The sequence below is a fragment of the Dama dama genome, chromosome 20, assembly GCF_033118175.1.
Source record: "Dama dama isolate Ldn47 chromosome 20, ASM3311817v1, whole genome shotgun sequence".
Taxonomy (NCBI): Eukaryota; Metazoa; Chordata; class Mammalia; order Artiodactyla; family Cervidae; genus Dama; species Dama dama.
The window spans coordinates 102996222-103019900 of NC_083700.1; the positions used below are offsets into that span (position 1 = coordinate 102996222).

The window sequence follows — 23679 nt, forward strand, 5'->3', positions numbered from 1 at the left end:
CTCTGTCACTGCAGTAAGAATATGTAAACCAATGGCTATGACTGTGTTCCAATAAAACTTTACTCATAAAACCAGGTAGTGGGCTGGATTAGAACCAAGGGGTTTGCTAACCTCTTGTCTCCTGACAAACAGGTATAGTACCTAGCATGGAGAAGGCACTGTGAGTAATAAAGTATCATTTAAAAAAATCTGTAAAATGAAAGTGAGCAATTAAGCAAATGCATCATGGAGACAGAAATACAGTCACTGGCTCTGAGGCTGGCAGTGTGATGTGGGAGTGGAGGCACTGAAGACAGGAATTTTTCCACTGTCTTTGATGCCCATGGTCTTGATGGTGGTCTGACAAGGGTATCTGGCCTGAAAATATATCACCCAGCATCTCAGGGAATCGTCCAAGGGAAGAAAAGAAAAGCTGTGGGGAAGAGATTATGCCCTATTCCTTCACCAATCCCTCTTGGGGGACAGTTTAGCCTTACAGGTGACATCTGACAACTCCCAGGAACTAGCTGGAGGCAGCAGTACAAAAACTAGGATTTATTTACCAGAAGAAAATGTCCAGGAGTCACACAGGTGGGCCCAGCAGAAGCCCTGGCGGCAAAGGCCTGGAAAGGCCATGCCCAGCTGTCCACAGTGGGGAGGGCGGCCCTGAGTCCAAGGCCACACCTGAGGAAGACCGGAGGTGGCGCAGGCTGTGCCTGCAGAGGAGCTGCCCCACGCTGACCCCGAGGAAGGGCCAGGACACGAAGCCCCGCTCGCTGCAAACAGGACACCTCGGGCGCCGGATCCCCGGTTTGACAGCTCCCCTCTCACACGTACTCCCCACAGTCGGAGATGATCACCTTCTGCTTGGGCTTCCCGTCCTTGCTGCCCTGGGCCTTTGCGGGCCGAAAAGAGGAGGAATCAGGGGAGGGAGGGTGGAGAGTAAGGGTGGCTCAGGGGTACCCGCCCCTCTGCCCATCCCACCCCCACCCCCCAACAGCAGCTTGTTGTGGTCTCTCTCTCTAGGTCCCCGATTCAGCTCTCCCACATTCACGGCTGTGCCCCAGGGGCCCCGGCAGCCACCTACCTCAATCTGCCGCAAGACATCCAGGCCATCCGTGATCTCCCCAAACACTACATGCTTGCCGTCCAGCCAATCTGTCTTGTCACATGTCAGGAAGAACTGGGAGCCGTTGGTGTTTGGGCCAGAGTTGGCCATGGAGAGCAGGCCTGGGGGAGAGAAGCGCCCGTCAGCTCCCCCGACCCTGCTGGTGGTCCTGGGCGTGGAGGCGGGAGTGCAGATGCTGCCTCTGCACCTGCAGACGGGAGGGCGAATGGGACGAGGACCAGGAGCTGACTATGCGCTGGGTGGAGAAGAGTGGCTTCAGTGGACCAGTGGCGCTGGAAGTCAGACTAGAGGGGGACAGAGAGAACCAATGGCAGGGAGTCTAGACGACTTTTTCAAGAAGTTTTGGTGAAAAAGGGGACCAGAGGCATGGGTGATAGCTGAGGGGGGACATGAGTCAAAGATCGACACTGTGTGCTTTTGTGCTGATGGGCTGATCGAGCAGAGCAGGGGACAGGCATTACACGAGGCAGTGGCGGGGCCAAGTGCAGAACCAGGTTCCGAAGGGCGTGGGGTGGGGAGGGTCCGGGTCACGAGCAGAGGGGAGGTGGCTCAGCCCCTGTACTTGGCGGGGAAGTCGGTGCAGGCAGGTGTGGACAGATGCAGGAGGCCAAGCATCAGTGGGGGCAGAGGGTGAAGTGGAGGTTTTAGGAGCGAAGGAGGCAACTGTCGTCTCTGACCAAGACTGAGCATGAACTAGGGAGCTCTGTCCAGTGCGGCTGCCGAGGGCCCCCTAAAGAACTGCAGTCTTAGATATCAGTACAGTTCTGTATTTTTTTCTAGTTGCTGGGGAAGCAACCACTGAAATTTTTTACTAGAGAGTCTGACAGAGAGAGGCAGGCAGAGGGGTTGAGGGAAGAAGAGCGGGCTTACAATGGCTGACCACAAAATTTACGCTACGCCCACAGCTGTGGACACAGTGGGGGACGGGCAGCACTCAGAAGGAAACAAGCTCGCTCCGCTTCAGCCAGGCCGAAGGCCTCTCCTTTGTTCCCTGGGTCTGGAGGAGACCAGAACCACAGCCTGTCACCCACCCGTGCGCAGTCATCCTGCCCCAACCCAGCCCACCGACCATCATCCACCAATCAGATCCCACCTGGTCCCGTGTGTTTGAGGATAAAGTTTTCATCGTCAAACTTCTTCCCGTAGATGGACTTGCCCCCGGTGCCGTTGTGGTTGGTGAAATCACCGCCCTGGCACATGAACTGGGGGATGATGCGGTGGAAGCTGCTGCCCTTGAAGCCAAAGCCCTTCTCATGGGTGCACAGGCAGCGGAAATTCTCTAGGGCCAAGAAAGGAAAAGGCGCCTGAGTCAAAAAACAAACCAATGGGGGGACTTCCTTGGTGATCCAATGGTTAAGATTCCATGCTTCCAAGGAAGGAGTACAGGTTCAATCCCTGGTTGGGGAACTAAGATCCCCCATGCCTTGGGGGCATGGTCAAAAAAACCCCAAACAATGAGATCTCTAACTAGACTCTGAAAAACTATGTTATATTTGTTTAATGTTCATATTTTCATTTCAAAATACATGTTCATTATAAACCTTTGAGATACTGACTATCTTGAAGGATTAGAAGGGATTCTAGTTAAAGAAGGCGTGAAAACATGCATTCTAGATCTTATCCACCCTAAACTGGTGGTAAAGCAATTTTTAAAAAGAAAGACCAAACAGGATCTTAGAGAAAAAGACAGGTCAAGTCTTTGTGACTTTGCATTTGGCAATGTCTTAACTGCAACACTGAAAGTATAAGTAACAAAAAATTGGCAAATGAGACTTCATCAAAATGAAAAACTTTTGGACATCAAAGGACAGACACTCTCAACAAAATGAAAAGGCAACTTAGGGAATGGAAGAAAATATTTGCAAATCATATCTCTTAAGTGTTTAACATCCAGAATATAAAATGAACTCCTACAAATCAACAACAAAAAACCAACCTAGTAAGTAAATATGCAAAAGACTTGCACAGACATTTCCTCAAAGAAGATAACAAATGGCCCCTACCCCTAAGCACGTGAAAAGATGCTTCACATCATTAGTCATTGCTGTTGCTGCTAAGTTGCTTCAGTCGTGTCTGACTCTGTGCGACCCCATAGACAGCAGCCCACCAGGATCCGCCGTCCCGGGGATTCTACAGGCAAGTACACTGGAGTGGGTTGCCATTTCCTTCTCCAGTGCATGAAAGTGAGAAGTGAAAGTGAAGTCACTCAGTCGTGTCTGACTCTTCGCGACCCCATGAACTGCAGCCTACCAGGCTCCTCCATCTATGGGATTTTCCAGGCAAGAGTACTGGAGTGGGTTGCCATTGTCTTCTCTGCATTAGTCATTAGGGGAATACAAATCAAAACCACAATGAGATCCCACTTCCCAACTACTAGGATGGCTATGATAAACAGAAAACAAGTGAGGATGTAAAGAAACTAGAGTGCTTATACATTGTTTATGAGAATGGAAAATGGTGCAGCCACTGTAGAAAGTAATTTGGTAGTTCCTCAGAAAGTCAAACTAGAATTACCATATGACCCAGCATTTCCAGTCTTAGGGAGGCATCCAAAATAATTGAAAACAGGGATTTAAATACTTGTTTGTACACAAATGTTCACAGTATCATTATCCATAATAACTGGCAAGTGGAGCCAGTGTTCAAGTGTCCATCAACAAATGAGTAGAGAAACAAATTGTGGACTATCCAGACAATGGAATATTACCCAGCCATACTGATGCCTAAAAGACCCCTGAAAAAACAGTGCTAAGTGAAATAAGTCAGACATAAAAGGACAACTACTGTTATGACTCCATTTATATGAAATGTCTAGGATAGTAAATTCAGAGAGACAGACAGTAGATTAGCATTACCAGAGGCTGCGAGTAGAGAAAGGGGAGTGACTGTTTAACGAGTCCCGAGTGTCTACCGGGCTTCCTTGGTAGCTCAGCTGGTAAAGAATCCGCCTGCGATGCAGGAGACTCCAGTTTGATTTCTGGGTCGGGAAGATCCACTGGCGAAGGGATAGGCTACCCACTCCAGGACTCGAGCTTCCCTGGTGGCTTAGACAGTAAAGAATCCACCTGCAATGTGGGAGACCTGGGTTCAATCCCTTGGTTGGGAAGATCCCTTGGAGAAGAGAAAGGCCACCCACTCCAGTATTCTGGCCTGGAGAATTCCATGGACTGTATAGTTTCTACTAGGGGTGGTGCAAAAGTTTTGAGAGTAGATAGTGGTGATGGTTGTATAACATTGTGAATGCAATTAATGCCAGTAAATCATACACTTAAAAAATGGGTAAAATGACTATCCCCTAAAAAGGAGTGGGAGAAGAGACAACAGCGACTAAAAATCTTCGGGACCTAGAAGACAAACAGATGAGCCATAACTGACAGAGCAGACCTAACAAAGCTGAAGCTTAAGCTGATAAAGCCAAGAAGCAATTTGATTTCTGGGGCAGAAATTCCAAAAACTCAGTGACAAGGATGAAGGTGGTTCTAAAAGCAGTAAGTCTGGTTGAAAGCTCACTTAAAGTAGCTAGCCCCCAGATCCTCTCTCTTCCCTAGCCCTGGCTGCTGGTGGGAGGTCTACCCTCCAGCAGGTTAAAGCAGAGGGTCGCTGGTCTGGGATGCTCTACACACACCTGAGGGTTGAGTTATGGAGACAAACGGAGATTTAGTGAAGTTCATATACTGCTCCCACAACCTCCCACCCTCCATGATGGCAAACAACTGGACATAGGACCATTAGCAAGAGACTAGAGTCTTCTCTGTGGCCTCTGCTCTGTCCAAGAGACTGTAACTCAGGGATACGGATATCCAGGGTCCAACAGAAAGACAAAATCACCTCATAGAGGAAGCCTCAGTCAGCAAGCCTTACCAATGTCCAGGGAGTTTCCAAGCAGATTTTAAGGACCCTAGTCTTAAATATGAGAAAGGCATCTAATGTGAAAAGCAAAGACTGAAACAAGCAAACAGATCAATAACAAACAAAGAAAAACAAACAAACAGGAAAAAAAAACGGAAAAAAGTAATTTCAAATATAAGCTGTATAGGAAAAAGAAATTCTAGTATACTAATCTCTCAAGTTGAAATGATAGTACATGCCTGAAATAAGCACAGGATGCTATGAAAAAGAACATTTAGAAAGATTCCAAAATATGAGTAGAGAAAAATCAGAAGGGATAAAAGTGAAGAAATAATTAAAGGAAAATTTTTCAAAAGATAGGACTGTCCTAATTGATGGGTGTGGTATGCAGGATATTGGCTTCCAAAAGATGTCTGTGTCCCAATTCCTGGAACCTGAGAATATGCTGCTCACAGAAGGTACTGTGCAGATGTGATTAAGGTTACGGACACTGAGATGGGGAGAGTGGCCTAGATTACCCCGGTGGGCCTAGTATAATCACAAATCTATAACCAGAGAACCCTTCCCAGCTAAAGGCAGAAAGAGATAGTTAGACGTGGATGGACTGTTGCACAGCAAAAACTAACAAAACATTGTAAAGCAATGATATTCCGTCTCCCCCACAACCCACCCCAAAAAAAAGTGGATGGAAAAGGAGGCAAGCGATTCAAAACATGAGAGGGACTGAATCAATCACTGCTGGCTGTGATGACAAAGGAAGGCGGTCACAAGCCTCTGGAAGCTGGGACCAGCCCTCAGCTGCCAGCCAACAAGGAAATGGGTACCTTCATCTGCAGATGCAGGAAACTGAATTCTGTCAACAAGCTGACTGTCTCTGGAAACAGGTCTACCCATAGAGCTTCCAATAAGGAATGTGGTAACCCAGCCACCACCTTCCTTTAACCTGGTGAGACCTGTGTTGGGACTTCTGGCCTTTAGAACAGTTAAGACAATAAATTTATGTTCTTATAAGCTGCTAAGTCTGTGATAATTTGTCACAGCAGCAAGAGAAACCAATACAGGAGGGCCCACTGAATATCTGGCAGCATGGATGGAAGGAGACCTATTCCAAGGGGACAGGATTTCAGAACACAGGACACAGACACCCTCCGAGCCTCCAGACCAGTGTTATCTAACAGCTTTTAGGCATCTGAATCACTGAAGAAGTTGAATTTTATTTAAACTTGAATTAATTTAAGCTTAAAGAGTCACATGTGGACTGTGACTACCATATTCCGACAGCTCAGCTCTAGACAGAAAAAAAAAAGGTTTTGTATAAAGGACCAAGAATCAGAATGACATTAGACTTCTCTAGAATTCTACATCCAAACTATCAGATGGGAAAGTAGAAATTTTCATACATTAGTCTCAAAAACCTGACCCTCCAAGCTCTTTTCTCCAGAAGCTACAGAATTATGTCCTCTACCAAAATAAGGGAATAAATAAAAAAAGACAACAGAGGTTCCAACATAGGAAGTGAAAGCAGGAGATCCCACGACAAAAGCTATGAGATGGGCCTGGAAGGCAACTGGTCCAGGCCGGGGGAGGTCAGAGGGCTCCAGGGAGGAATAAGTGAAACTGACAAAATATCTGATGTGTTTGAACATGATGGAGATTTAATACAAGCAGGAAAATTTGGGAAAGCTCAGGAATATATGTACAGAATACTAGGCAAATGTGAAAACAAGATAATTATGAATTCCAGGGAAAACAAAGTGCTGTGTATGAAAAGAAGCTATCACAGTACGATGCCTACATAGTCAGAATAACCTATGACCTAACCAAAATTATGGTAACAACACGAGGAGGATGAAGGAGCTGGGAAGGTGATTTAAAAAGCTAATTTCTTAACTTCTCAAGTGGGAAGCCAATAGATGCCTAAAATGAAAAGATATTAAAACAACAAAAAAAAACAGAAAGTAGCAACATACATCTGTCATCTACAAATACAGAGGTTAAAAACCAGAAGAATCAGTTAAGAGTTGAAACTGGCTGCCTCTGAGAAGCAGCAAACGGTGCTGGGGGATGCGGCAGGGCAGGAGGACAGCGTGGGGGGGCACTGCTGTGTTTTTCCAAACAAACTGTGAAATTAACACTCCTAACTATATGTCTACATAATAATATTTAGATCAAAAGAAGAATAAACAGAATTCAATATTTAACAAATGAAAAAATGTTCAAGAAGTTGTTAGTTATCGGTAGTTACTTCTGAAGAGTATGATTAAATGTGGAGAAGGAACAAAGACTCAGGTTTTCAATTTATTGCCTTCAATACTGTTGGAGTGTGTGTGTGTGTTTACTTTAAAAAACAAACCAACCATGAATGCGCATTCACTTGTATTACAGAAAAAACTGCTCACCTGCTGTCATGGGTACGACGTCTGAACGCAGGAGCATTTGGATGCGGCCAGCCGGCTTGTTCCCAATCTTGATGTCCATGTACACCTGAGGGTTTGACCGGGCCTTTTTCACAGCGGGCTCTCCCTAGATGCAGGAGAAACGGCCAGGTTAGAGAGAACGCCCTGACTCCCCAACTAGGAGAGCGAATGTGAATGAACACACCTGAGAACCCAACTACAGTGAGCAAGCTGAACAGGGTGACGACAGGGAAGGCCTTGGGGCTGCAGAAGAAGGTGAAGGCCAGAGCCATGACCCCAGCTGGACATCCAGTGACAGGAGATTTCAGGACCGTCTACCTGGAGCCCCACCCTGCAGGCATGTCATCTCATCACACTCCCTCAGACACATGAGGCTGTCTCACTTTCACCCTCCCTGTGGTCACAAACAACACTTTTCTGGCCCCAAACAGACAACCCTCAACACCTTCACACCCCAGCTCAAGGTCACCCACCTTAATCCAGTTAAACGGACCCATTTCTGCAACACCACCCCCTCCCTCTGTGTGTAGCCCTGTGTGTGCACAGGCTGGCTACAACGGAAGCAAGGAGCACCAAAGTGCTCACAATGCAGGTGACCGGGACCTTGCTTTATACTCCACTTGAAAGCACTCTGCTTAGCCTCTGTATTTCCTGCTTGTGTCAATGTGCATGGAAAGTAGCAAGTTAGTGAGTTGGAGGACACAGGATGAACAAGATTAGAGGAGGGAGGGCGAGACTTGCAGCAGAAACGTCTGAAGCTCAGGGCTAGAAACAGAGGCCAGGAGAGTCCAGCAGCACATGAGAGGCTGTGAAAGATCAGAGTGACTGCTGCTGTTTTGGCAGAGATGGGAGAGAGACCACGAGTCAAGAAAGAAACCCGGAACACCAGTTACAACGGGGAGGGGCAGCCAGAGAGGCAATGGTTAGAGAGGTGCAGTGAGAATCAGAAGAAAGTGCCAAGGCAGGTTCCCTGGGAGAACCTCAAACCTGTGCCCAGACTGAAGGGAAGGTACACCCACCCTGCCCTGCCTCCCCTGCGTCAGGACAGGAAGACGGTGAGCTGGGAGCCCAACACTTGCGTGAAGGAGGGGGACTGATGAGGAGGGTGCAGAGGCCCACTCACCGCCCTTCCTCACCTCACACTTCCTCCTCTTCAGTAACAATCATAGAACAGAATCCAGCAGAGCTGAGAAGCTCCTCAGGCAGAGCACAAGGGCGAGAGGCTTAAAGCTTCTCTTCAGCTCACTCATTACCAACCCCCACCAAAACACCATTAAGTTCACTTTTCATTCTATTTCTCTATTCTATTTCTCTATTTTCTTTCTATTCATTCTCTCATGTGCATTTGCAGATTTCCATAAAAACCTAAAAAAACAAAGTCTCCTGGGGGAAGTGCTAGCCTGCAATCTCACCTCCCGAGTTTCCACTTTGGGGGGCTCTGACCCCTCCTCCTCTTTGTTCTCCTCAAGAGTCTTCCCAGAGAACTTCTTCAACCAGTCATCATCAGACCAAACTGAAAAGAAAGAAGCGAGCAGATGAGAACAAATTCAAGCCATCAGCCAGCTGCTAAGTAGGTGCTCTGGTCAGCGAAGCAGAACATATTCTGAGGCCCTCTCAGCCAGAGGTCTCCACTTTGGGAAGTCACACATGTCAGGCAAGTTCCCATCTTTGCCAGCCCTGAAGTCCAGCTCTTCTGTGTGTTAGTTGCTTAGTCGTGTCTGACTCTTTGCGACCCCATGGACTATAGCCTCCCAGGCTCCTCTGTCCATGGGATTCTCTAGGCAAGAATTCTGGAGTGGGTTGCTATTTCCTTCTCCAAGCTCTTAGCAGGGCTATGTGAAAAGGCTATGCCCCAGGGAAAGGTGCAGCCCTTGCCAGTCCCAGCCCCTGATGGAACCTGCCAGGAATATTGAGAAAACTGGGACAAATGAGAGATCAGGCACGGCTTCTCTCATACAGGAAAGAATTACCCTGGTGTGGCTGAGAAGCTCACACTCTTTATTTCCCCACAAAGGTGGCAGAGGTCCTTTGCCAATGTAAACCATCCTCTACTACTGTCCGCCAGAGAAGCATTCAGTGCCTACTTTCAATAAAACTAGGACAGGAAGGCAAGCAAGGCCAAACTAGCAGGTGTGACGGGGCATCTCTATTGTTCCCACTCACCTGGTCTGGAAGAGCCTTCCTTAATCCTCATGGGTTTTGCCAAATTGACACGAATTGTCCGTCCAAAGAGCTCAGATTCATTCTGAAAAGTGTGAAAATCCAGTTGCTTAAACTGTTAGGTTAAAAGAAAGTCAGACACTTTCCATTTACTTCTGATACGTCTGAGACAAGTTCATGATTTGTTGTCCCTTAATCCCTGATCCCCTAACAGCAAGTTATGCACCTGCCACAAAGCAGCCTGTGGGCTGCAGAGAATTTCCTCCCAGGAGTCATCATACAGTTCCTTTCTCTTTTCTTTTAAATTTATTATTTCCTTATTTGGCTGCATTGAGTCTTAGGTGCAGCACATGAGGTCTTTCTTGTGACCCATGGACTCTCTAGCTGCAGTACAGGCTTAGTTGCCCTGTGGAATGTGGGATCTTAGTTCCTTGACCTGGGATTGAATCTGTGTCCTATGCATTACAAGGTGGATTCTTAACCACTGGGCCACCAGGGAAGTCCCTTTCTTTTTTAAAATTGAAGCATAGTTGATTTACAATGTTTTGGGTGTACAATAAACTGATTCAGTTATACATTTTATATATATATATATGTATCTCCCTTGTCAGATTCTTCTCCATTATAGGTTATTACAAGATATTAAATAACAGGTTTCCTGGTCTATATAGCAGGACCTTGTTGTATATCTAGTTTATATGCAGTAGTATGTGACCTCCTTTCTTTCAATACTAGTAATGACCTGTGCTAACAAAAGTGACACTGTGTTCAAAGCACTCTGAAATTACAAGGATAAATGCAATTTCCAAGTACCTGAGTTCATTTTCAAAAGTCAAGGTCAGCCTTAAGCAATGAGAAGTGATCTTGCTCTGAGAGCTGAGGAAAACATTAGATGAATGGGAAACAGAGAACAAGAATAAAGGAAAGCCTTATTACCCTAAGATAACTGGTACCAGGAAAGGTCACTCAATATGAAATCACTTAAAGGCAGTGAAGAAAATTTCATGGTAAAATGTGAAGGGGAAAAAAATTGGGAATGTACCATAATGAAACTAAAATTAATGAAAATAAATTTCTTATAGTTAAAATTCAGCTTTTAAACTACGGCCTAATTTGAAGAACAGAGATATAATGGATGTTTATACATCTGCAGTATTTTTTTCAATAAAATCCTATCAACAGTATAGATTATCTTTGCATTTCTTATCTGATGTGCAAATCCTAAGTATCCTGAAGAGGGAACACACACTCAAGAGCTGCATCATTGCCCCAAGGAGCTCTCCAGGCTGTCCCAATCACTTGATCAGTAGCACATCCTATCATTATCCTTATCAAATTTCTCTTCTCCATTGTTAACACTTCATGAAACCCTGCCTCTTTTGTAAAATATGCAATTTTACCATGCAATCACTTTGCATTGTTTGCAATTTCCTATCCTAGACACAGGCAGTCAGTGAGAGACTGGTCAACGAGGATGGTTAGCCTTTACATTATTATCAGATGGAGAAAGGTATTTGAGAAAGGACAATTTTATAAGTGATCAACTCACAGTGAATATTTTCACAGGATGACAATCTGTACGTACTTCCTCATGCAACCTTGTAACTTTGGAGGTTTAGCAAACCCAATGTAGAACTAAGTGCCCTCTGTACCACCAAAAAGCAACTTCTGTAAGAAGCAGGATTCCCAGCCTTACCATGTTGTCAATAGCTGCTGCAGCATCCTGCCAAAAAGACAAGGTATAAATTTAGGTTTGCAGTCAAATGCTTCTTGTAGTGTCTAAACACACACTTGGTAAAATGACAACAAAAAAACAATCCAACAGAAAAAGCTCTCTTTTTCTTCCTCACCCTTGTTGCATGTGTCTAACAAAGTGCACTTCCTGGCTGGCTTCAGCTATTTGCCATTTAGTGGAAGACAAAGAAAGTATCACCAGTGCTGCCAGGGAGAGATGCTCAAAGAGCAGGACTGCAGGAGTTCTGCAGAGCAAGAGGGGCAGGACCTAGCAGGTCTGCGATGTTAATCACAGCGCATGGTTTCATCTGAAGGCAGCTTTCCTTCAAACCGTGTTTCTCATCTCTCTGGAAGCATCAGCATGAGGCCCAAAAACCCAACCCCAAATGAAGAACAGCTCCCTTTGTAATCAGTAACAATAACAAGCCAAAGACTTAACATAGATAACAGAATCTTCTCACCTCTGCCAACTCAAATTCAACAAAAGCAAATCCTCGGTGCTTTTCTGAAAAAAGGTAGACAATATTAAGCAATTATCATGTTGGACAATGGGAAGAAGCAGGTGGTCACAAAGAAAGTGAAGCCAGTCACATGCCTTATCCATTTACTAGAAATTCTACACCATCACTATTTAGGAAAAAGGCATCTTACTCTGATTCTTTCTAGTTTAAATAACATTTCAAGCAACATTAAACTGTTTTGTAGCGAGTGAAAGTTACTCAGTCATGTCCGCCTCTTTGTGAACCCATGGACTGACTGTAGCCTACCAGGCTCCTCTGTCCATGGAATTCTCCAGCCCAGAATACTGGAGTGGGTAGCCTTTGCCTTCTCCAGGGGATCTTCCCAACTCAAGGATCAAACCCAGGATATTATCCCGCATTGCAGGCAGATTCTTTACCATCTGAACCACGGAAGCCCGTTTTGTAGTGAACATAACTAAATAATGAACTATACTTTTAATCTTTAAAAGCAGCATTCTTTATCAAAGCCAAATCAAATCTTAACCTTTGCATGCAAGGCAGCTAGAAAAATGAAGTCATTTAACCTATCAATCATTCATTCCAAGCATACATTCTGAACATCAACTGTGCATAAGTCATGAATCCTAAAACCTGGGTAAGGATGCTCAGATTTGATCCTCAGCAAAACGTAATCTAACCAACGCCAACTAGAAGGGCCAAGTGCACAACAGCATTAGTTTAAGTAACCAATTAACCTTACAGAGTCAACATAATCTTATTGTTTTTATACATATAAAGGTCCCAGGGAGGTTAAATCCATATACAAGGTTGATGACAGAGCTGAAGCCACACAACTCGTCTCAGGACTCAGCAGAGCATAGGTTGCTGAAAGCACAAAACAACCTCAGGCCTTAATGAAGCTGAGGTTCTTTTGTCTCCTTGAGAAAAGCATTCACTGAGAGGCAAAGCAACATGGAAGAGTACTTTATTAGTATAGGATGCGTGTGAGAGATACAAGGAGGCAGGCAAGAGGGAGCTGTGACAAGAACTTAGTGGGGTACAACTTAATTACTTTTAAAATTCATTTCTTTATTTATTTTTGGCTGTGCTGGGTCTTTGTTGCTGCATGGAGGCTTTCTCTAGTTGTGGCGAGTCGGGGCTACTCTCTAGGTGCAAGGGTTACTCTCCAGTGCATGGGCTTCTCATTGCAGTGGCGTCTCTTGTTGAGGAGCACAGCTCAGTAGTTATGGAGCACTGCCTCAGTTGCCACGAGGCATGTGGAATTTTCCCTGCATTGGCAGGCAGATTCCCAACCACTGGATCACCAGCGAAGTCCTGGGCTATACTTTTATTATTAAAGAAAAGTGAGGAGGAGGAGAAGACTACCCTCTCCCTCGTTCTTTGAGTCTCCCATCATTAATTCTTCCTACATGCTGGGTAGGGGAGTTTTTGACCCTGCATGGACCCACTGGGACTGTCATGGTGCTATGGAAATGAGCAAGAAGGCTCATATAGTAAATCATCTCAGGTTTCAGTATAATGTTACCTTTCCCCTATATTTTTGTTTTTAGGGTGTGCACAGGAGCAAGGCCAAGGGATCATTAACTTACTGACCTCAACCAGCAGAATGCAGGTGTCACTGCTATATAGTGCTGTTGTTAAGCAGGGCTGCTTGGTTTTGTTGCTAAGCAAGCTGGCTTTCTTGAGTGATCAATTAACTCACAGGGGTCTCCCAAAATTCCCTCTCTATGATCCCCTAGTGGGATTTCGAAACTAGTTGTGTCCTTTAGAGCTGGGCCTAAAACTCCAATCTTAAAAATGACAACAAAGGTTAAGACAGAAAACTGAACTGCAACTGTGATACTAATTGAAGGAAAAGTTCTCCAGGTGCAAAGAAGCTGAGGCCCCATTGTTGAGGCTGGGCTTTCCTGCTACCCTATTTAACAGCACAGCTGCCAAGAAGAGAGCCACTGTAGGAGAGTGCCTGGCAGGCAGTTTGAAACAACAGTTCTCCATACAGCTCGAAACCAATCTTCCTACTGGCTAACTGAAAAGCTTGTCTTACTTCAAATGCAATATATGGGATCTGAAAAGCATACTGCAGCTCACAACCACAAGCCTCCGAAAAGTCCTTCTGCATAAAGATCACTGTCAGGCTGCCCAAAGCATGTTTAGAACGTACTGTAATATGACTTACAATAATTTTAAGTGCTTTCCTAGCAGGAGGATTCTGGGCATGAGAAACACTAAGATGACTCACCTGTTTCATAATCCAGAGGAATCTGGATATCCGTGATGTCTCCAAAAGGGATAAAAGCAGCATGGAGAACTTTGTCATCCACCTCCTCTGCAAGTCCACCTGCAAAGACACCAAGTGCCTTTTGAACTACTGTCCTCCAGTCTGTTGAGAAGTCCCCGGCTGTAAAATTAGCATGCCATGCCAGGGAAGGGATCTTTCCATTCAGTCCTGAGTTCATAAACATCCCTCTCATTTGCTCCTTCACACTTACTTATGAAGCACACTCTTCACTCTCCTTTCAGACCTTCATCTAGCCCGGAGATTCCCTCAACAGTTTCATAACTGCCTCCCTTCTCCTCCACAAAGCCAACCAGTACCATCCTGGGAACGTCCAGACTTTAACTCATCACTTCCCTGCTTAAAGTACTTTATCCTCGGGATAAAGAACAAACTTAGCACTGTACACAAGGCTGTTCACAAGGCCCTGCCCGCTTCTTCAGCCTCTTACCCTTTGCTTCCCCGCAAAACGACGCACTTGCCTCCAAGTGTTAGTCTATTTTACACCTTTGGGCTTTTGCTCGAGCTGCTCCCTTTCAGTAAACACACTTGCTCCTACTTCGCTACCTGCCTAATTCCGGCTCATCACCGGCGTCACCGCAGCCTGAAAACTTGCTCTCACCTCTCCAGATAGAGGGGTCATTTCTCCCCACACCGAGGCCTATGTCACCAGTGTCCGTCCCCACCAAAGCTCTCATCAAACTGTGCTATTGAGGTTATTCTCATTTTTAGCCGGCTAGCCTGGGAACTCTTTCCTTCAAGAGTGGGGGCTGAGCCATCGCTGCGGTGAATGTAAAATGAATGGACGCGAGGATTCAGAGGTCCCTAATATTCCTCCCACCATCACCCCGTTCTCAGGTGATGAAGAGATTCCTGTTAGAGGTTGGCGGGCTTCGAAGAGAGGTGCAATTACAGTTATGTCTCAGGCTCACTCCCTGAGGCCAAGCAATACCGCCACAGATGCCACCCAGACAGCTGCTCGCCGCCTCTCGCGTCCGGAGACCTGTCCAGCTCTACTCCACGACCCACTCGCGGCCCGGTTCGCCCAGCCTCCGCCTAGCGCCCAAGCCTGCTCACCCACATACAACACTCGCTTGGTAGTGGCCATCTTGCTCTCGCGCTCTTCCGCCGGAAGCCTGCGTTCGACCCGCCCCTTCCCTAAGGCTCCGCCCCCGCGTACGGCGATCGCAGACCCCGCCCACTCTGGCATAATCCGTGCGGGCCTCTGGGTGCTATGGGGCTGGGAGTGCAGCGTAGGTGCGTGTTGGTACCTGAACCGACACGGCTCCGGCTCTACCGGTGCTCGCTGCTGCGGAACACACTCCCTTGCGGAGTCAGAAGGAGTCCGCAAGTAATAAACAACCAATAAAGTACGGTCCACGGGCCACCCCGCCCATCTATTTTTGGACAACCTGGAGCCACGAATGGTTTTTACATTTTTAAAGAGCTGGGGGTCGGGGAAAGAAGAAGAAACAAGAATAATATTTCGTGACACGTGAAAATTGTATTAGATTCAATTTTCATAAAAAAATTTTATCAGAACGCAGCCTTACTCATTCTTTTTAGTATTCATATGTGAGTGCTTTCAGGCTGCAGGGCAGATCCAGAGCCTACAAAGCTTGAAATATTTACCATCTGGATCTTTGGGGAAAACGTTGACCGACTCCTGGAATACATCAACTAGTAGCAATACATAAATTGGCCTAAGTGGTACAAAATAATGGGGCCACTTCTTTTAGGCACAGCAGTTGGTTAAGACCTCTCTGCGGCCACATTTAAGCTGAAACCACATTTAAGCTGAAACCGTAAAGAAGAGGAGCCAGAGAAAGGAGGGAGCAGGGGAAAAGGTTTCCGGGAGAGGAGACAGCTTCTGCACCTTCCAGGAACTGAAAGGCCAGATTGTGGGCCTTGGGGAGGAGAGGGACGTGGAACATCAGACAGAACAGGTGGGTAGGGGTGGCAGGATGCATGACCCTGCAAACCATGTGGAGTACTAGGGGGCTTTGAGAAGCTACTGAAGGTTGTGATGGATAGTTTGGTCACATTTATACTTCAAGATAGTCTCTGACCATTGTGCCCAGAATGATTTGGGTGGAAGCCTGGAGACCAGGAGGTTAATGCAGTCGAGACTAAGAAAGATTGATGATGGTTCTGTCCCCCAAGTCTACCCTCTGGCTTGTTCCAAGGGTGACCTTAAGGGAAAAAAACACCTCAAGTCTCTAGAGCTCCTTTTTTTTTTTTCCTTATAATTTTATTTACTTATTTATTTGTGGTTGTGCTGGGTCTTTGCTGCACAGACTTTTTCTCTAGTTTCAGGGAGCAGGAGCTATTCTCTAGTTGCTGTGTGAGGTCTTCTCATTGCTGTGACTTCTCTCATCTCAGAGCACAGGCTCTAGGGCTTGCATGCTTTAGTAGTTGTAGCATGAGAGCTCAGTAGTTGTAGCACAAGAGCTCGGTAGCTGTAACTCCCGGGCTATAGAGTGCAGTTTCAGTAAGGTTCAATGGCACACCAGCTTAGGTGCCTTGCAGCCTGTGGGATCTTCCCAGACCAGGGACTGAATCCATGTCTCCTGCACTGGCAGGCAGATTCTCCACCACAGAGCCCCCTGGGAAGCCCCTAGAACTCCCTTCTTCAATCAGTATTGCTGATGACAAGGCTGCTAAAGCCCTTGATACGGGCCATGACATGGCCATGCCAAGTCAACCCCTGCCAACACTCCAGCTCTGGCCCTGACCATGTATTCAATTCTCTTGCCTCTGCTCATGTGGCTCTCTCCTTTCTCCTTCGGGAGGCACCCACCAGTCCTTGCTGAAGGTCCTGCTTACCCCACAGCTGGGGGTCATGGCCTCCAAATCCAACAGTTGACTGGAATACATCCTGTGACTGCAGCCAGATGTGTGTCTATCTCTTTCTTTGACAACAAGGCCTGTGCCTACTGTGTTCCCAGAGCTAAGCAGTGGATACAAACACAAACCTCACTGTCCTCAGGACAAACCAGAGGGATACCACTCATAGAAATGAGGCTGTGAGATCTGATTACAAGATTCCCCTGTGAACCTGTCACTATTCCCTACTAACAAGGTCACTCTCAAGGGAATCTGACAAGGTATCCTTTATGAAGATGTGGTATTATATATATTTATATATTTGGTCTTTGTCCCCACTACCTGGCACAGAGCCCTTAAAACCCTTAAAATTTTCTGAAAGAGGCTCTTTTTAAATTCATAATGAACCCTTTTGACCATACCTGAGTTTACTCTAAGGTTGTGACTCATGGTGGAGTTCTGTATTAGAGTTCTACAGAGAAAAAGAACCTATAGGAGAAATATATATAGTAGGAAAAAATATATATGTGTATATAGATATATATATACACACATTATATAGATACATATGGAGAGATTTATTCTGAGAACCAGTAAAACCAATTGTATAAATCCTGGTTCAAAAGTAGGAAAACATTGCGATGTCCCAGCTCAGTCGTTCAGGCAGATGAGGGTGTGAATTCTCCTCTACTCCACCTTTTGTTCCATTCGGGCCCTCAGTGGACTGGATGAGGCCCACCACCTTCCAAAGGGCAATAGCATTACTGAGTCCACTTATTCAACTGCTAATCTCATCTAGAAACACCCTCTAAGACATTTAGAAATAATGTTTAGCCAACTATCTGGGCACCCTATGACCTAGTCTAGTAGATACATAAAATTATCCAACACAGGTCCCTAGGTAGCTTCCAGATGGTAGCTGATCACCGGAGGAACTAACTACATGATTTATAGGGTTGGAAAAGAAGGGATGGAAATTGAGTTCAATCACCAATGGCCAGTGACTTAATCAATCATATCTGGATAGTAAAACCACATGTAAAAACACTAAATGTGGTTTTAAACTGGAGCAGGCATCAGAATCATCCAGAAGGCTTATTAGAACACGGGTTGCTGGGCTCCACTCTCAGAGTTGTTGATTTTGTAGGTCCAGGGTGCCAAGATTGTTCATTAATAACACGTGCCCAGGTGACCTTCAAGCTGCTGGCCTGGGAAGCACGGTTTGAGAAACATCTCTTCCAAGAAAAGAAGTGACATATCAAGAGCAAGGCATAGAACCAATCCCTTCTAACTGAAAACAAAAAGGAGTATACGGTGTATGAGAATTTTCAAACAGTAATAAAACAACTAGAAAGTAGTTTTTTCTTTTGGGGAGGGGGAATGTGACAAGGGAAAAAACTGTAATTGATGGGCCTTTGGATCCTGAACAGAGAATGAGGACAAAGAAATTATCCATAAAGGAGAAATTATATGTCTTTTCTTTTTTTTTTTGGCTGTGCCACAAGACTGAGGATTGAACCTGGCCAGTGAGAGTGTAGAATTCTAACCATTGGACTGCCAGTGAATTACCAAAAGTCAGTCATTTTTTGTTATCATCATGTGCAGGCAACTCTGATCAAATTTTTTTAATTGTCTTAAGTCAGGGGTCCCCAGTCCCCAGGTCACAGACCAGACCGGTCCAGAGTCTGTTAGGAACCAGACCACAGAGCAGGAGGCGAGTGGCAGGAGAGAGAGCAAAACTTCCACCTGCCATATTTGCGGACTGCTGGTATAAAACAATTACTGTGGCTACTCTTAAACATATTCCCTATTGGTACATTTGAGTACTTATTTTTAATAAATATTGTATTCTATTTAAAAGCTAAAATGGGAATCTATATGGTCAGTCCCCAAGACACCTGGTCTCAGTTACATGCGCTTATTTGGAGAGTAAATTCTTAGTGGTTCAGAATGGTTTGTGTTCCTTCAAGCTCACTTTGGGCACAGTTTGTGTCTCTAACCCTTGTATAACTATGGATTCCTGCATTTAAAAAGTATTCAAAGAGATAGTTGCATGTGATTTTTCTCTTCCAAGTTACCTTCTTTCCTGGAGTGAAAGTTTAGATGAGGTTAATAAGACAAAAATATTTGCAAACAACGGGATTCAGCTTTGAAAAATGTACAATAAAATATTGTTTTAAAATTGTCCCTTGTAGATGGCCCATAGGCACATGTCAAGATACTCAGCATCACTAATTTTCAAAGAAATACAAATCCAAACTACAGTGAGGTATCACCTCACACTAGTCAAAATGGCTTCAAATAAATGCTGGAAAAGGTGTGGAGAAAAGGGAATCCTCCTACATTTTTTTTTGTGGGGATATAAATGGGTGCAGCCACTATACAGCACAGTATAGAAGTTCCTTAAAAAACTAAAAACAGAGCTACCATATGATCCAACAATCCCACTCCTGGGCATATATCTGGAGAAAATTCTAATTCAAAAGGTTACATGTACCATAGTGCTCATAGTAGCACTATTTAAATAGCCAAGACATGGAAGCAACCTAAATGTCCATGAACAGATGAACAGATAAAGAAGATGTGCTACATCTACACCCAATGGAACACTACTTAGCCATAAAAAATTGAAATAATGCCATTTGCATTTGCAGCAGCATGGATTGACCTAGAGATTATCATACTAAGTGAAGTAAGCCAAACAAGTAAGATAAATATATGATATCACTTGTATATGGAACCTAAAATATGATACAAAGGAACTTATCTATGAAACAGAAACAGACTTACAGACATAGGAAACAAACTTATGGTTACCGAAGGGGAAGGGAAGGGGATAAATTAGGAGTTTGGGATTAGCAGATACAAACTGCTATATATAAAATAGATAAACAACAAAAGTCTTACTGTATAGCACAGGGAACTATATTCAGCATCTTGTAATAACTTATCATGGAAAAGAATATGAAAAAGAATATATGTATGTGTAATGGAATCAATAAAAGACAGAAATGGTATGGACCTAACAGAAGCAGAAGATATTAAGAAGAGGTGGCAAGAATACACAGAAGAACTATACAAAAAATATCTTCACGATCCAGATAATCATGATGGTATGATCACTCACCTAGAGCCAGACATCCTGGAATGTAAAGTCAAGTGGACCTTAGGAAGCATCACTACGAACAAAGCTAGTGGAGGTGATGGAATTCCAGTTGAGTTATTTCAAATCCTAAAAGATGATGGTGTGAAAGTGCTGCACTCAGTATGTCAGCAAATTTGGAAAACTCAGCAGTGGCCACAGGACTGGAAAAGGGTTTTCATTCCAACCTCAAAGAAAGGCAGTGCCAAAGAATGCTCAAACTACTGCACAATTGCACTCATCTCACACGCTAGTAAAGTAATGCTCAAAATTCTCCAAGCCAGGCTTCAGCAATACGTGAACTGTGAACTTCCAGATGTTCAAGCTGGATTTAGAAAAGGCAGAGGAACCAGAGATCAAATTTCCAACATCTGCTGGATCATCAGAAAAGCAAGAGAGTTCCAGAAAAACATCTATTTCTGCTTTATTGACTATGCCAAAGCCTTTGACTGTGTGGATCACAATAAACTGGAAAATTCTGGAAGAGATGGGAATACCAGACCCTCTGACCTGCCTCTTAAGAAACCTGTATGCAGGTCAGGAAGTAACAGTTAGAACTGGACATGGAACAACAGACTGGTTCCAAATAGGAAAAGGAGTACATCAAGGCTGTATGTTGTCACCCTGCTTATTTAACTTCTATGCAGAGTACATCATGAGAAATGCTGGGCTGGATGAAGCACAAGCTGGAATCAAGATTGCTGGGAGAAATATCAACAACCTCAGATATGCAGAGGACACCACCCTTATGGCAGAAAGTGAAGAAGAACTAAAGAGCCTCTTGATGAAAGTGAAAGAGGAGAGTGAAAAAGCTGGCTTAAAGCTCAACATTCAGAAAACTAAGATCATGGCATCCGGTCTATGCCATGGAGACATTTGAAAGTGAAGACATTTGAAAGTTACTAGAGTAAATTCCAAATAAATCCATAGACAGTGTATTAGACATGGTTCTCCAGAGAAACAGAACTAATAGGATATATTTATGCCATTTTTATTATTTTTTATAAAGTGTAGATCATATATAAATTAACAATAGGAATTGGCTCAAGTAATTGTAGAAGCCACAGTCTGCCATCTACAAGCTGGAGAACTAGGAAAGCAGATGGTATAAACCAGTTGTGTCCTAGGGCCAGAGAACCAGGAGAACTGATGTCCAAGGGCCAATAGAAGACAAATGTCCCAGCTCAAGTAAAGAGCAGATTTGCCTTCTTCCAGCTTTTTGTTCTACTTGGGCCCTCAGTGGATTTAGAACATAGTATATCCTTGACCTGGGAGGTAACGTAGTTAGATGTGTCTTTCAGAAAATCACCCAGGTTTTTGCGGAATGAATAGGGAATGGGTGAGATGGGGTGAGGAAGTGATGTATATACAGTTCTGCTCTCTGCCTCCCTCCTGTTTACAGGCTCTTGCAGCCTGAAGGAAGCCAGAGCCTGCAGCGGGCAGGGAATGAGCCAGGAGGCAGGACAGAAGGGGCTGGGAGGTCACTAGGATGACTCTCTGGTTTTGCTTTCCTGATTAGGAGGTTGGTGGTGCCATTTACTGTGGTAAAGATGAAATGAAGACAGGAATTTGGGAGTCTGTGAAGCTGACATTACGGAAGTGGATGACCTCGCTCAGGGGAGGGTGAGTGGAGTGAGAAGAGGAGATGGTGCAGGATAGAGCTCCTGGATGCCAGTATTTAACAGGTGAGCAAGAGGAGGGCGAGTGAACAAGAGCCTGCAGAAGGCCAGCCGGGGAGATGAAAGGCTTGGGCCACAAGTGGCAAGCCAGATGCTTGGGCAGGATTTTCTGACAGGTATCTGTAGTTAGTTTGGCCAATTGTATTTTTTGTTCTCATTTCGTTTTGCTCGAATGGTGCTTAACATGTTCTTTGTTGAGATATAATGCACATACCATAAAAGTCACCATTTCAAAGTGTACAATCAGTGTTTTCTGGTACACTTGTGAAGTTGTACAACTATCACCACAGTCTAATTCTAGGACATTTTCATCACACCTTCAAAGGTGCCCCATACCCATTAGCAGCCACTCCCTGTTCCCCCTGCCTTCAGCCCCTGGCAACCACTAATTGACCTTCTGTCTCTGTGGGATTTGCGTATGTTGAATATTTCATATACGTGGAATCGCATAATATGTGATATTGCAAATTGCATAATTTGTGAGATTGGCTTCTTTCACGTGCATAATCCTTTCAAAGCTCCTCCATGTTGTAGCATGTGTCTGTACTTCATTTCCTTTTACTGCTGCATAATAATCTGCAATCTGAGTATACCACATCTTGTTTATCCACTCATCAGTTGATGAACTATGAGCTCTTATGGATTACACTTTTATGAACATGCATATACTAATTTTTGTGTGAACACATGTTTGCAGTTCTCTTGGGCATATACCTAAGAATAGAATTGCTGGATTATATGGTAAATCTGGGCTACCCTGGTCGCTCAGATGGTAAAGAAACCGCATGCAACCCAGGTTCGATCCCTGGGTCGGGAAGATCTCCTGGAGAAGGGAATGGCTACCCTCTACAGTATTCTTGCCTGGAGAATTCCATGAACAGAGGAGCCTGGAGGGCTGCAGTCCATGGGGTCACAAAGAGGCAGACACAACTGAATGACTAATATGTGTACACATGGTTACTCTATGTTCAGTTTTTAGAAGAACTCTAAGTCTTGTTGTATCACTAACCAGATATAGGACTGTGGCTCAGGTCCCTCATCTGTAAAAATGAGACAATAAAGGACATTTTTGCCATTTCCAAAGTAATTGCACTGTTTTACATTCCCATCAGCAATGTATCAGCAAGTCCAGTTTCTCACATCTTTGCCAACACCTGTCAGGTGTCTTTTATTATGATAGCCAAGCTGGCTAGTGTGAAGTGGTATCTTAATGTGGCTTTGATTTGTGTTTATCTGAATATTAATAATGCTGAGGATGGCCATGGTGTTTTCCTATGTTGAAATTTAATTGTACATATCACTAGACTTTCCCCCCATTGATTTGTTTTTCTCGTGTTGATTTATAGAGATTTTCCAGCTGATTGTTTCTGTACTATAGTTACTGTTATTCAATAACATGGTCCAGTCCTCCTACTGCATCATCCCGTAGGATTGATTGTGCCCTTGCAATCATATATTGTCTCCAATGTTTTTGGTCTGTATTTTGGCTTTCTATTTCTTTAGCATGATCCTGAATTAATTCTATCCTATTTATAAATCTTTATATCTTGTATTTTGTTCTTTTTTTTTCCTGAATTATCTTGGATATTCTTGGATGTTTAGTCTTTCATATGAATTTTAGAATCTACCTTTCTAGTTACATGAAAAATCCTCATATATTTTTATTGGAATAAATTGAATTTGTAGGTTTATTTTAAGAAAGAAGTGACATCTTTATGACAGTGAGTACTCCTATGCATAAACATGTTATATCGCTCCATTTTTTAAATATTCTTTTTATAACTCTAGAAATATTTTGTATTTTCTCTGTAAATGTTTAGCTCATTTTTTATAAGATATATTCCTAGACACATGAGAGTTTTTACTGACATTGTGGATGGTATTATTTTGCCTATCACATCTCTAGCTTCTTATTCCTATTACAATCAATATGATAATCTATTGATTTTTGTGTATAAATTCTGTATCTGGTATCCCTGCCAAACTCCTCTGTTAGTTCAAATAGTT

General features: G+C 44.3%; 1 protein-coding gene across 1 annotated transcript; it reads right to left on the reverse strand.

The window, feature by feature from the left end:
• Positions 1-519: 519 nt before the first annotated feature.
• Positions 520-15164, reverse strand: PPIE (peptidylprolyl isomerase E). Its single transcript, XM_061122301.1, has 10 exons — positions 15103-15164; positions 13990-14088; positions 11730-11773; positions 11231-11257; positions 9538-9619; positions 8787-8887; positions 7357-7480; positions 2202-2387; positions 1067-1209; positions 520-875 (listed from the first exon to the last, which is right to left on the reverse strand). Exons 1-10 carry the CDS (start codon positions 15131-15133, stop codon positions 807-809), a joined length of 906 nt encoding a protein of 301 aa, XP_060978284.1. The 5' UTR covers positions 15134-15164; the 3' UTR covers positions 520-806.
• Positions 15165-23679: the final 8515 nt, after the last annotated feature.